The 14864-nt window shown below is 39.2% G+C and overlaps 1 protein-coding gene across 2 annotated transcripts in view; it reads right to left on the reverse strand.

Moving 5' to 3' along the window:
* Positions 1–707: 707 nt before the first annotated feature.
* Positions 708–14864, reverse strand: part of ctnna1 (catenin (cadherin-associated protein), alpha 1) — a 134599-nt gene continuing 120442 nt past the window's right edge. For both annotated transcript variants that reach the window (XM_067457174.1, XM_067457173.1), the window contains exons 17-18: positions 2360–2494; positions 708–1564 (exon numbers count right to left, since the gene is read on the reverse strand). In XM_067457174.1, coding sequence (XP_067313275.1) covers positions 1274–1564; positions 2360–2494 — 426 coding nt within the window. In that variant the 3' untranslated portion in view covers positions 708–1273. The remainder of the gene's footprint in view (positions 1565–2359; positions 2495–14864) is intronic.

The raw sequence follows: 14864 nt of genomic DNA on the forward strand, positions 1-14864 counted from the left end.
AGCTTTTTTCCTGTTGACCAGTCAAATGACTGAGCAACTGCATTTGAGGTTATATGCATCTCTCGACAAATCAAGCGTCATCCTGCACGTTCACAATCAAGATTTTAGTCATCGCCAGAGAAACGTAATTAATATGAACGCAGCAGCGCTATTTTTCTACCCACAGATATATTCAACAGATGAGCTGATAACGACAAACTCAGTAACTAGCGTGGCCATATGAGAAATATCGATCGCTGAGATTTTGAAGCTCCTTCGGGGCGCTTGATCCCATTTATCATCGGTGGTGCTCAGTGGCTCAGAATTCTGGCCCAGTCCATCCACACGTATTAAGCCCACGAGTTCTCCACCTCTTAGCAAGCGACCCTCCAAACAAGAGGTGCGTTGATTCATTTAATCAGTGTCTGCGTCATGGAGGGGTAGGCGGATGGCAAAGAGGAGAAGAGAGGCCTAATGCCAGTCTTGTGAATTTAAATACAGGGCTGAAGATTGAACTCGCTCACTCTCAGCCTCCCGTTCGCATTTAGCTTTGCCCTGCTGCTCCTTGAGATTACTGAGGGCATTGAGATTGTTCTCTCTTTTTATAGGCAACTCTAGTCACTGAGACAAGCAACTTTTAATGTGATTTCAATTTCAGGTCAAGTCACTTTTTTTTTAGTTGGAAAGCATTAATATTCACCACAATTAGTCTATATCAAAGCAAAACAAAAAGTTATCAAAAAGTTTATTAGGCACAGCAAAATACAATGACTTTGGTCTTGAGACTTACACTAAATCAAAGCCTATTTGTTTTATAGTTTCATACCAAAACAATTATTGCAAGTGTTACAGTGAGTTTGCATAGGCAAGAAGAATGGAAAAGAAAAACAAAAATCAGACAGTAACGGCCCACATCAAAGCCCTTAGTGTGAAATATATAAAAGTCTTCTCGTAAAATACACTTTAATGTTTAAAAAAAAATACACAATAGTCATCTAGAAAAGGGGGAGACATACATAAACTGTGAGGGAATGCCCAAAATTTGATGTATACCCTACCTGTCCTCGGGAAGAAATCTTGTGTAAAGATTGAGCAGATTAATGCATTCGTGTGTAAAAAATATAACATTTGCTATATAGACCTTAGTGCACTCAACATAGCCACTGCTTATTGAAAAAAGGCAGATTGGCGACTGAGGTACAGGAATGCGTTTAAATGTGTACTCGCTAAATCGGACTGATTTTAAGGCTCAATCTACATCATAAACAACCTACTGAGATGCCTTAAGGGCTGCTTAAATACTATCCATTGCTTTGAACTCGCTCAGGGCTTGCACAGGGTTGACAAACTTCTTTTGAGAGGACCGCTTCACTTTGTTGGTCTGACCATCGTCTTGCTTCTCGCGCTTGACCAGTGGCTTCTTTTCGGGAGCTTTCATCCTCCAGGAGATGGCGGGCATATTGAGGTTTTGCATTCCTTGAGACTTCTGGTATTTGGTGGAGGCCACATAGGAAGCCTTCACAGTGGACACCACAGAATTCATCAGATTCTTGGCTGCCTGAATCAGAGACATAGCGCTGTCCACCTGCAAATTAAAAAAGACCTTCAGAGGAGTTCCCACACGTCTGGCATTCCTCTCCCAAATAAAATAATTGAAATTATTAAATACTTAAATGTAAAAATGACACTGTCTAGCTTGCGGGCAAGTTTTACTCTACACAAGCACAATATCTAGTAGAAATGTTTTATATTTATAATTTATATTCACTACAGAATTCTCTTTACTTAAAATTCCCTGATGTTTCCAGGTTTTCAAAGACAGTGAAAACCCTGTGAATTATATTAACATGCACACAGTATTCAAGCTAATACCCTGAACTTGTGCCCTTTAATTTGAAACCAGCTATTTTGATAAAATATTGATGTTGGTAACCTTTGCAGGAAAAACACTTTAAAAAGACAACATCTGCCTTTACAAGGCTCAGATTGACAAGACAATTAAAGGCAGTGTAATTACTTATTATGCAAATCAACCAAGTAATTATAATAAACTAAAATTACATTATTGAAAAAAAAGAGAAAAAAAATTATATATATATATATATATATATATATATATATATATATATATATATATATATATATATATATATATTATATATATAGTGTAAACAATTTAAAACAAGGGCTCTAAATAGGCAAGCTGTAAATACTACTAAGCTGTAAATCAAAAAGAGGTAAATAAATTGGTTTATCTGCCCAATTGTCCTTGTTGTGGAGAGAACGATGGGTGAAAATAACAGTAATTTTATTTTTTCTCACCACAGAGGCATGAGTCTGTATTTCAGCCCTTTTCTCCCTCTCAGAAAATATGACTTACCCCAGACACCACAAGCTCTCCGCCCAGATTCTGCACCTCTGCTTTGACTTTACTGCAGATATTGAGCTGGTGACAGTATAGTGCGATACGCTGCAGATAGGCCAACAGATCCTGCTTGCATGCTGAATCTGGACACTACACAGAGAGAGAGAGAGAGAGAGAGAGAGAGAGAGAGAGAGAGAGAGAGAGAGAGAGAGAGAGAGAGAGAGAGAGAGAGAGAGAGAGAGAGAGAGAGAGAGAGAGAGAGAGAGAGAGAGAGAGAGAGAGAGAGAGACAACAATTACTTACTGTCAAATATATCAATATTTCAATAATTAAAAAATTGGCCAAAATGTAAAAAAAAAAATTAACAAGCAGGGGTTTTGATGTGTGTGAAAGATGGGCGGTTCAATTCATTCACTGTGGAAATTCTTGGCACTTTGAAATGCAGACTGTGTGGGACTAATGATACAGATGCACCATTTAATAAACCTGACAAGAAGACACGTCGAGACAGACACGGAGTCAAACAAGCATCTGTACAGAAATAGTTCAACTCATATCGCAAGTGAAAAGAGCATTCAACATGCTGGTTGTTTTGAGGATCTTTGACTGTTGCCTGCGGATACCCTAACGCTCCAGAGTCGCTTGTCCAACTGCATGTGCTAGTCAAATTCATTCAATTCCCCATCATGGCAGGTGAGGTGGCCCACTGAGGGCTCACAGCCAAACTGTCCTCATCATTTTAGCAAACAGGAAAAAAAGAAAGAAAAAAATCCCTGTTTATCCACCAGAAAAAACAACAAACAAAGAGTCTTTTATATTTTTTTACAAAGGTTATGTTAAAATTACCATAACTTTAATGTTACATTTTAAAAGTGGATAACTGGAGCAGAAAACTAAATTAAATTTGACCACAGATTTAGCGTGCGTTCTTTTTCACTAGTGGCGTGTTCAGAGAAACGTCCACTCGGAAGAGAAGCAAGGTGAGGGCAGATTTTGATGTCAAGCCTTTCATGTCAAACTAGTTTATAATCCCTGGAGTGTCTGCTGAGACCGTGTCAATTGTTGCCTCCCCGGCACATCATCCTCATTAAACCAGTCTTCGGCGTGACGACTCCGATCTTTCAAATATTAATTTTCTTGTGTAATCGACGCGCCATCCTCAATAAACCCGTCTTGCGTAATACCCAGAAATGTCAAATATTCCGATCTAATATGATTTCTGACCTGTAAGTTTGCCAGAATAATAATCATACACTGTGGGTGCTTCCCAATTCTTATTTGTGCATCCTCATTTCCTTTCCTAGCTTCCATTCCTCGCTCCTTAGCTCCACCCCTTCAGGACACGAGGGAAGGACGCAAGGAAAAGACGCGTGGGCGGAGGAATTGAATCAATTGAAATTATATATCCTCTCTCCCTTTAACGTCACTTCAAAGCGCCGTCAGTTAATGATGCATCTACACCACTGGATTTAGTCGGGATTCTTGAACATTAATTAGAGATAACTATTTATATTGTACTCTTCAACCTCCACAAAATACCCCATTTTTCCATATTTTATTTAATATTACCAGTTATTATTAAAGGGTTACTTCAGCGATTAGCATATGGCTTTGTATCAGTAGAAACCCTGGAGTATATTCAAATGATCGTGCTCCCCCCTCATATCCCCCTGAGACGAGAGATTTATGCATTTTATTTCTGGAAAAATTCCTCTCGTGATGCAAATTGACGATATTTGCATCACGAGAGGAATGATTGCCCAGAGGCTAAAGACTACAGCCAGCAGAGGGAGCCATTTCCGCATGTTTTCAACTCGTGCATGGGGAATGGAGATCACACTTACAGCACAGCTCAGCTACAGGCATTAAACGGATGCTAAGCAATGTAAGTGTTTTAACTTCTCAAATTAATTTCTATGAAAGTTAAGCTTCCAAAGGCATGAACTGAAAACGCGTTGTGAATGTATGCCGCGAATTTGGTCGCGATTACCTCAGCTCTCATCACGAGAGCTCATCAACTCATTTATGACGTTAAATGTAATCTGAGTCTGCTGTGAAACTCACACGGCAACTCGATCGTTTTATTGAACAGACACGTTCAGTATTTAATTGTAGGAACTCAGTCTCTGTTATCCAGTAGCGGTGGCTTTGTGAATGGCCTCACAGGGCAGCGAAGCATTCTGGGAATTGTAGTCTTTCATCCCCATGAGACAAAAATACATTCTGTCTTTTCTCAGTCTAGAAAGCACCAAATTAAAAAATAATTTCACATTTCTATTACATTAATGACCCAGTTTAAATACAGATTGATCTTCCCAGCGCTGAAGTATCCCTTTAACAACGAATTATTCCCAGTTATGAACTTATTTTTATTTGTTGTATAGTATTAGTTTCTATTCGTTTCTTTCATTTTCTTGTCTTGTGCTTTGATAAAATTCTGCAACTGTCAGTTGTTATTTGACATACATTTGTATGTGTTTGACATTTTGTCTTGTACATATAAAAATAATAATAATAACAACGAATAAACTGTGGCATGATGTGAAGGGGGAGGAGAATTAATGCTTGCGTCAAGTTTAGTGGATAAAACATTTCTGCAAAGGATACTCCAGTGTATCCTCGCTCATGACTCCTCAGGAAGCCTCCTCACTCCTCCATCCTCGCGGTGCAATTAAGAGAATTGAGATGTCCTACAAGATGGCTGAGGTTTCCGGTTCATAGGATGGAGGACAGGGACAGAGGAGCGAGGAGGGATATTGAGAAGCACCCTGTTTGTTAATAGGCCAGAGGAGAACTGGCACCTCGACTGACCCTGATTTCTCCCGAGGCGTATTTTTCTCCATAAGTTTTTTCCGCAGGTTGTTTTCCATATCTGCGGGTTGAAGAGACCTCAATTTTGTGATATAGATGTTTGTGATGATGGATGGATGGATGGATAGATAGTTGGATATCCTGGGATATCTAGGATATCCCCCCCGAGTAGCTATTGTTTTAGGCTAGTAACTGTTAGTTGATGGGTTTTGTTGTAAAAACCATTTCTGCACGTGCGCTGGAATAAACGATCTTTGCCGGTGTTGTAAAAAATAACTTATTTAAGGATACACAAAGTACTTTTCAACATGATCATCATTTCTGAAAGAAAACAGTGAAGGTGAATGCATATACAAACAAGCTCTCCGTTTAGGATTTGAACAAATTCAATCCAAGGCAAGCGCCTTTGATGACGTGGATGATTACGTTACGGTTTATCATCTATCCATCATCGTTTAAAGGCTGATGATTTCATTGGTCCGAACAGTTTCTGTTTGGGCATAATTACTCCTTTATGGATTAAGTCCAGACCGAACTGTCCAAGCTCAAATGTTGTGGGCGGGGCTGAGTTTGGCTGGCATCCAGGCTAGACAATTCTGTGTTTGGCAGGGTAGAGTTAAGTGGCATTCAGTATAAAATTTGGCTGTTCATAGATTAAGTAGTCCAATTCAAATGGATCACATATACAGACTTTCCAGGGGGAGGGTTTAGACTAGTCGGTTGCAAAATTACAGTTTAAATGGTAATGAAATTAGTTGCTGTGCACATCCCTACTAGACAATGATCCTGCTTATTTCTACATGCTTAAAGCCTGTACTGCAGGCTGCCAACCAACTGAATACATCACCAGCCTCATTTACTGAGTGGTGCAGTAAAAAGCACAGTACTTGTTTTTCCCCCAATAGTATGGTCATCCAATATCAATACCTCAGCATGCTTCACCAGTCTCCAAGGTAACAAAACTTTCTTCACAGTGATAATGTTCAAAGAGTCTGGCCCCAAATCTCTGTATTAAAATGCTCTGAACGAGTAGGACTTGAGGGTGCCTGCACATAATTACACAAAGCCAGCTTCCCAACAGTGCCTTTATTTCAATAACTCCAAATGCAGTAAAGCATTTGGGGAAATGTCACGTTTCCATTATTTTAAACAACAGCTAGACTGTAGATGCATACTTAAATTGCTTAGGGCTGTAAAGACACTCAAAGATGTCATATGTAAAATTCTGCACAGCAAAATGCACCAATTACAATTTATAGTAGAATTATGGTGAATGCAATTTAAGACCTCAGATATTCAGCCAAGTTAAAATAATGCATTAGTTGTATAGCCATAATGTATAAAACTGGGGCAAGTAAATCTAGAAGATTTGAAGAACTCATGACAAAATGATGCCTGTAGGCAATTTGATTTAAATCTAGATGGCCTTTTAATACGAGTCTTCCATGTCTACATAATCAAAAACTGATTACAATGCCTAACAACTCTCCCCAAAAAAATCATTATTGAAAAGACTGAAGAAGGATGAACGGGCAACCGTCTTCAACATTTACGTTAAATTCAAAAAGCTCTATGATCATTTTGCCAAATGAGTGTTCAGCATCCATCCATTCTAATGTTTGAGGCCAGTAATTCAAGATAAAAAAAGGTGAAATATAAAGTCAAACTTCTGGAGATGTGCCTGCGGGAGATTCAACTAGAAATGCAGCAAAATACAGAGTCTGAGTCAGGCCATCTTCACCATACTTTAATAATCATCAGTCTGTCTATACACCCCACTGAGAGAAGGGCAGATAGACAGGCACAGACTGTTAGATACAAGACAGCGAGACAAAGGAAGATGGGAGACAATTTGGTGAAAAGAGAGTAGGATGCAGAGGGCAACATGCTGCTCATCTTATAAGACCGCTTGAGAATTAGCAGTCATTTGATCACAGTAGTTTACTGAAGTTTTGCTTGTAAAAGGTAAAGTGTAAGATTTAGGTGCTACTAGAAGCACTACATGGAATGCAAAAATCTTATCAGTCAGTGAATGAATGGTTTAGTGGTTTCTGGACATTAAAGGAACCTTATTATACACATATTTATACACACATATATATACACACATATATATACACACATATATATACACACATATATATACACACATATATATACACACACACACACACACACAGTTTATATATTGTAATTACACACATAAGAATACTTTGATGAATAGAAAAGTTCAAAATCAGAATTTATTTGAATTTCAATTAGGAACTATAAAATGGATTTATTGTAAGTGCAAATGTATACCATTAGTATATAATAGACACACACACACACACACACACACGTATAATGCATTATATACTTTAACATACACAAATAAAAGTATCATAAATGTATATACATTTATACACTATATAGAAAACAAAAACAAAAAATGTTGGTGCACCGTTCCTTTAAGGGACAAATTCTATAAAAAGACACTTTCTTTGCCTAAGGAAAAAGTCTGTACTGGGTCTGCTTCACCTACAGTATTACACGTATTTGCTGACTCTGACTGCAGGAGACTGTAAAAGCATTTTGTGCCAAGGGTTGGAGGGGAGGATTACATTCACAGCAATACAAAGCGGGAATTTTCTTGCCTTTAAGGGCTTCTCACCCCTACATCTGGCTTGTTGATCCAGCAACAAGTCTGGCTATGCTGTGAGCCCCAGCAGCGCTGCTGGAATATTCAGCAGAGTTATCCCTGGCTGCTTTGGTGTTCACCGTTTACACTCCAGCTGGCTCAAAGCATTCTGGGATTTGTAGTAAAGATTATCCAGCTGGGCACATCTTCACTCCCCAGCGGGAAGTCAGGACGTCTGGGCATGTCTGGGCAGAACTTCTCCCCCTCTCAAGCTCATCATAAAGAGCCAGCAGGGGCACAGCAGTGTCTTTATTCGAACACAGAAAGCCAGAGTGTCCGCCTCTCATCTGCTTTACTATTCCACCCATTATTCCAGCAGTCATTAATAAAACCCCAAATTTTTATCAGCCACTGAGCTGCTTTTCTTCCCTAGAGCTAGAGAACTTACTGCAGAGGAAGTCAGACAAACAGCAGAACGAGGCAGCGAAAGGGAGAGGGGGAGAGAGAGGACGGTGGTGAATCAGAACAGAGCCCTGCTAAAATGAAACCTGCTAAGCATACCAATTAGAGGGCCGACTCCTGTTTGAGACGGCTCGAATTGGCCCTTTGAAAGCATCACTTGTGCATGCTCAGCTGCTGAATTCATCCAAGTTGAACAGGAAATGCAGCCTGCCTGCCCTGACCTAGACGCATGTGAATACATGATGCACATGTCAACCAAAAGTCCTCCCAGCTTGTTTAAAACATTCTCTTCCTCCACCTGTGAAGGCCACATGCAGATCACATGCAGTTTTGCCAATGCGGCTGATTACGAGACCAATTTTCATTGTGCTAAAACAGCATTTTTTCTTTTCTTTAGAAGTGCAGTGTCCAGTAAGTCCCTTATCGGTACTGGCCCAAAAGCTGATTCTGCATTCACCCATCACTCCATTAAAAATGGGCAATTTCTGAGACGTGCTCTCCTTAGGAAACTCAAATAACCTTACCATCAACTTCAGCCCCACTTCACCCCCTTAAAGCAATGTAAACGCACACACTTAAGAGATATTTTACCTTGCTTGGTTGCACACTTTTGCCTTGTATAATGATTTACTTTAAGGAGACAGAGTACAACTTAAACAAACGTTTTAATGGTTTTCAGAGGACTTTTTACAGGTATCCAAGCCCCATTTACAACAGCAGCATTTCGCAGCAACACGATCCTGTTCATTTTAATTGAGTGCTGGCGACTTCTGGTGACACGAGTGACTGATTGTTAGCAACAGGATGCAGGCGTGTCAAGCAACGGGATATATGCGACAAAAGTTCAGAAATTTCAACAATGCAAATTAGAAGCGAATTTCACAAGCGACAACTAATGGGAGTGAAGACTCCTAAGTGCAGGCAAGACAGACAGGACAGAGTCCTGGAGCAATTTCACTGTATTATATGATTTGACTACCCATAAATGGATATAACAAAATGTGCAGAAAAAAAAAAATTGCAGTCTTAGTGAGTTTGATTCATACATTGATAGTTTGTGTTGTTAATTATGATGCAGTGAGCAGTTTAGCACTTATGCAGTTCATATTACAGTTCCCCCTGCATTATGTTGATTATTAGGGACAAGAAAACGTATTGTCAAATTCAAATGACAATACGAGTGAGTTTAATTTGTTGATAGTTTGATCATTAATCTAATGGTTTAATGCACTGAACACTGCAGTAGTTTCTATCACTTTCAAACAGCAGAATGCCAGCAAAGTGTTAAAGGGATCCCCTGTTGTTAAGACTCGTATGGCTTAATATAACAAATGATGTCTCTTACTGAAATATGTAGTAGAAAACCCATGAAAGATCTACGTTATTTAAAAAAATAATTTTTATATTTGGACCATGGGTGGCGCCATTTTGTTTGCATTCTAGGTTGATGACAGAATGGTTGCACTCTGCAATCAGCTGGCGCTACCCGTAGCTATTTTTACCACAACACAACTCGAAAATTGCACAGCAGAGTTAAAACCAATTAATCGGTTTGTAAATGTACTTTAAAAAAAACACTAAAACATGCATGTGCACACAAACTCACCCACATAAACAGATCGGTGGGTGCATGCGCGCGCACACACCTGACAGACTGCTCTGTCTCAATCAAGGTGTTATGGGCTGCTCTCGTCAGTCTCCACGACAGGGGCTGAATCTGAGATCGCCCCCATACCCTGAAATAAGGCATTATTTGAAGGGACAGACATTTGTAGTGGTGTCCGACACCATAGCCGACATGTTCGAGTGCACTCATTCAGTCTCACATTGCACCGCGATAGATAACAAGAGTACAGCTGATGTACACACAACGGCTGTCGGACTTCACGCAATCACTTTCATTTACTCCTGAAAGTGAACTGTATTAGAGAACTAAAGTAGGGAATAGTAAATGAGGGTTTACGCTTACGGGGCGATTTCAGATTCAGCCGTGAAGAATGCTGGCCAACCGAATCGAACCAGCTGACAAATTAGGCAAGTCAACCCTCATACCATTACACCTTTTTGAGCATGTACTTTCAAGTTATGTACAATTTTGTACAGTGTACAATTTTTGAGTTACATTGTGGTAAAAATAGCTACGGTAGCGTCAGCTGATTAGCGAGTGCAACCATTCTATATCAACCTAGAACGCAAACAAAATGGCACCGCCCATGGTCCAAATATGCAATTTATTTTTTAAATAACGCAGGTCTTTCATGGGTTTTCTACTACATATTTCAGTATGAGACATCATTTGTGTTTTATTAAGCCATACAAGTTAACACCAGGGGATCCCTTTAAAAAGAAAACTTTGGCACTCTTAGCACCTTAGTTAGACAAGGTAATAGAAAAGGTACCACGATTATTTTTAAGTTATGTTAAAGTTTGTTTTTAATTGCCCATAAAAATAAAACAAATCTTAAAAGGTACAATTCATAAAATGAAAATGGTGTCATTGATTCACCCCCACGCTGTTCCAAACCTGTATGACTATTTCTTTGGTAGAAAACACACACAAAATGAAATTCTGATATTCTGGTGTCCAGTGTTGTTTTGAATCCCACTGATTTTCATTATTTGGACAAGAATGGTTGAAGCATTGTACAAAATATATTTTGTATTCTGCAAAAGAAAGTCATGCAGTGTTGGAACAACATGAGGGCAAGTAAATTACAGACTTTTCATTTTTGGGTAAACCACTCCTTTAAATTCAAGCTGTACTGCTGTAGTGAGCAATTTTTTATTGTACATATTCATAACAACAGAATTGTTGAAAGAGAAAGAAAACAGTTTTCTCTCTCTCTGCAAATGTGTACATTACATTGTGTAAATAATGCACTGTCCTCTGGCATGGAGGTAAACAAAAACAGTCAACTAGACCCTGAATTCTTTTTTTCAAAACAACACCACTATCGGGATTGATGAGCGGAAGAGAATGCAGGTGCTGGAAAAAAATAACGGATTTCACACCTCAATGTTAAAAATATCCAGCTATAAAAATGAGTAGGAAGGTCAGGCGGCATCACAGAAAATGTCATCTGGCCTGCTGAATTCCATTCTAAATGGACTGCGGTAGTAGAACAGAACAAGCAGGGTTCTGACCTTTCTCAACACATCAGGGAAGAGAAATGCCAGTTTCCCATATTTACGGACATAGCAGCATTTTAATGTAGAGCAGCCATGATTATAAATGGAGCATCTTGTGTAATGCATTCTTTTGTGGGTTATGCCCACTAAAGCCTGAGGAGATATTGATACGCTGCTCGCTACACTCCTCTCGAGAGGAGATGGAATGAGTTGCACTAAACAGAGCAGACGACATAAGGAGGTGATTAGAGCAGTGATGAAATCGTTCTGCCCACCCATAGGTCTTCTGCGAGAGAATTTCCATAGATATGATTATGTCTCATACCTGGTTTTTATATCCGTCCAAACCACAGCAAGCATTACCAATTGTTTTGCACACTGACAGACTTCACAAGCCTAAGCCAGCATCTGAAGTTTAAAGATCTCCCACAAAAGATTAGTGTGAAATCACTGTTCACAAAAAAAAAGTTCCAAAAAAAATTGTCTTCCAATTTGCAGAGATTAATATGCCAAGAGGACTGCAATAAATAAATCAAACTTCAGAAGTGTACATTTATTTATTGCTTTACGCAATACTTCAGGCCGCAAAACTTGAATTTGGTGAATCTGATGAGGGAGACATACAAAATGTGCATTGGTGAGGGGTCCCCAGGATAGGTTTGAGAACCACTGCTTTACTGCCACAAAACTGCCTTAGTCCACCTGAATTTTCATAAAAAGTAAAACCCTTTGCAGCAAGCAAACTTCAGCTTCTATAAACGTATGCTGGAGACAGTTTGAGAACAGCACAGGTGGTGATTTGACGTACTGACTGTGACCCACAGAAGAAAAGTTTCTGAACTGCAAACTTGATCTTCCAGCACATCTCTCAGGTGTGAACTCATTTTAGATTGTATTTACAGGCTAAGCAAGGTACATGCTGAGATACAGATCTGGAGGAAGTGGTAGATAAAACTAGCCTAGAAATCTAGACGCACCCTAGTGGCAGCAAATATAATCTGCTTCGAGTGTCGTCTAGCAACTCTCAATACAGTTCTGAGCTGTAAAAACCAAACTCTGGTCAGGCCAGTCACATCGTCTATAGAGTCGATGGGCGGGGCTTTACAAAGTGACGGCAGAGTTGCGCTTGAGTGCTAATAGTAAAACACAGAAGCTGGCGAACGCCAGACTTTCGAATCAGTTTTGGCTGCGACTCTGGGAGACTTGGAGTTAAGCTTTTCTCCGAGAAAAGAAAAAAGAACGGCACTGAAGTCAAAAAGGCATGATGTTTTTGGAGTTTTGTCGGCCGGATACAGCGAATGTCTAATCTATCAACGAACTCCGCTTCACGTTGCTCTGGTTGGTGGTAACGCTATCCAAATGCGTGCAGAGGGAGTTTGAAAGACAACCGTTTATCCCGCCCCTCGGATTGAGCCTTGACAATGGTGAGTTTCCAGACCAAACATCTTGATGTGGGTCTTTGCTTGTCAGGCTAGGATAAAACGGCAATAAAACCGATATCCGCTAAAAAAATTGTTTAAATGGCTAAATTATTTTACAGAGGTGAAAGAGGGCCAAGGGATTCAGCCCACTCAGTCATCAGTATTCAATGTACGAACTAGAAACGGAAAAGTACCCAAGGCAATCGAAGGTTCATTTTAAAAGCACCTGTTAATATCAAAGTCATTTTTTACAGAGATAAAAGATTCATCTCGTAGTTTCTTTAATAAAGAGAACTCTAATGCACTTGGAGAGAAGAACGTCCCTTCATGTGGCTAATGTGTTTTATATTGAGTTTAAATGGTCTGGCAGTGCACTTGTTTTTTAAACAGCTAAATATAAAGCCATCATGGACCATGATAATCAATCAAGTGGCATTTTAAACAGAGTGATGATCTTGCTTCTATCCAAACAATTACCTAAAGGGAAAAAATAAATAAAAGACTAATATTTGCAAGTGCCAATTCTATCTGTCTAATAAAGTCCTAATCTAGGATCAGAGAGTAGAGTTATAAACTCAATCATGAAGACAGAGGAAAAAAATCTCAAAATCTTGCATTTCAAAATGGGAAATTTTCTGATGAAATATCAGATATGAATCATGTGCCTTATATGTGCATCACTGGAGCAATTGAATAGCCACAGCATGATATGGCAATAGCTGCCAACACGTCTGCCAAAATAGACAATTTCCCTAACAGTTATTAATAGGACTGCCTGCTCGACACACATATTTACAAGCACCTATTTCACACACTTTATACTGAGACCATTAAACAACTCATTTCTCCAAATTATAAATGGTACAATGAAATGTTGAGCTGTATGAGATTTTTTTTACTGAATTGTATTTGACTGGACAAAACTAGAAAACAATAGATGTGTTCCAAACATGGTGATCATGCCAAAAAAAGCAGCTAATTAGATTAAGCCATTTTGTTAATATTCTGAAAAATAAAGAGAATCTATAATCTCTCCATGCTTTCTAATAATCTCTTTGAATAACATTTGCAGAAATGACAAGCAGATATGTTTCAGGTTGTTCAGGTTAGCAGGATGATCCAATAAACTTGCTATGGGACTGGACTGAGATCAAAACCAATGTCTAAGGAACTCCCAAGTGTTGAGTTCCTCACAGCAGAGTATGATGGACAAAGAATCAACACTGGACACTTGAAAATACTATTTTTGGCATTTCCATGACTGTGGGAAATCTAAAATAATCTAAATAATGAACTTTTGGTATTGGGATTTTGGTATTGTAGCTACCTCAATGCTTCATGGGCAGAAGGAAAATTGTAGAAATGTACAGCTACTACCATTTAAGAACATTTCCAAACAAAAAAAATCTAAATTAATTATATATAGCTCCTGTAATGGAGTAAAATGGGAAAACTGACTAAAGGTCTGAATACCTTTGAATGCAAGTCACTTTATACGCAAAATGTTAAAAATATGATTAAAGAACCCAATGAAAACAAACACTGCTAATAAATCACAATAATGCCACAAAACCAAGAGCTTTGACTGGTCATGCAAGATACCTTGAAGTGCTGAGCTGAGAATCTGAGAAGAACACTTCTTGATTTGGTTTTTTTGCTCTTCTACTGTAGAGAGGGAAATTTACAGGCTTGTCACTGTTAAGCAGCCAGGGGCCAGAACTGGGATTAATCTAACCTGTGGTGGTGCCTATGGATCACCATAAATCTACCCTGATTGAATGTAAATTGGAAAACTATGTATGTCGGTATACATCACCGGAATAAAGCATATGTGCTGCTGCCCGCAGGTCTGCCTCGCTAAAATATGCAAACCTGGTGTTGCGCGATCATGTCCGTGTGTGGCTGTTTCATGCCTTCATGTGCATGCATGTAGGGCAGAATATTTATGGGCAGTGTGGTGGCTTAGACATTTGCATTATAAATCTCAATTACACTGCATTATTTGCTCAGCACTGTGCTCCGACGCAATCCTCAGAAGTTGCCCCTGCAGAATCTGCTCGTAAATTCTTAATAAACT

Source organism: Pseudorasbora parva, chromosome 11 (genome assembly GCF_024679245.1).
Source record: "Pseudorasbora parva isolate DD20220531a chromosome 11, ASM2467924v1, whole genome shotgun sequence".
NCBI lineage: Eukaryota > Metazoa > Chordata > Actinopteri > Cypriniformes > Gobionidae > Pseudorasbora > Pseudorasbora parva.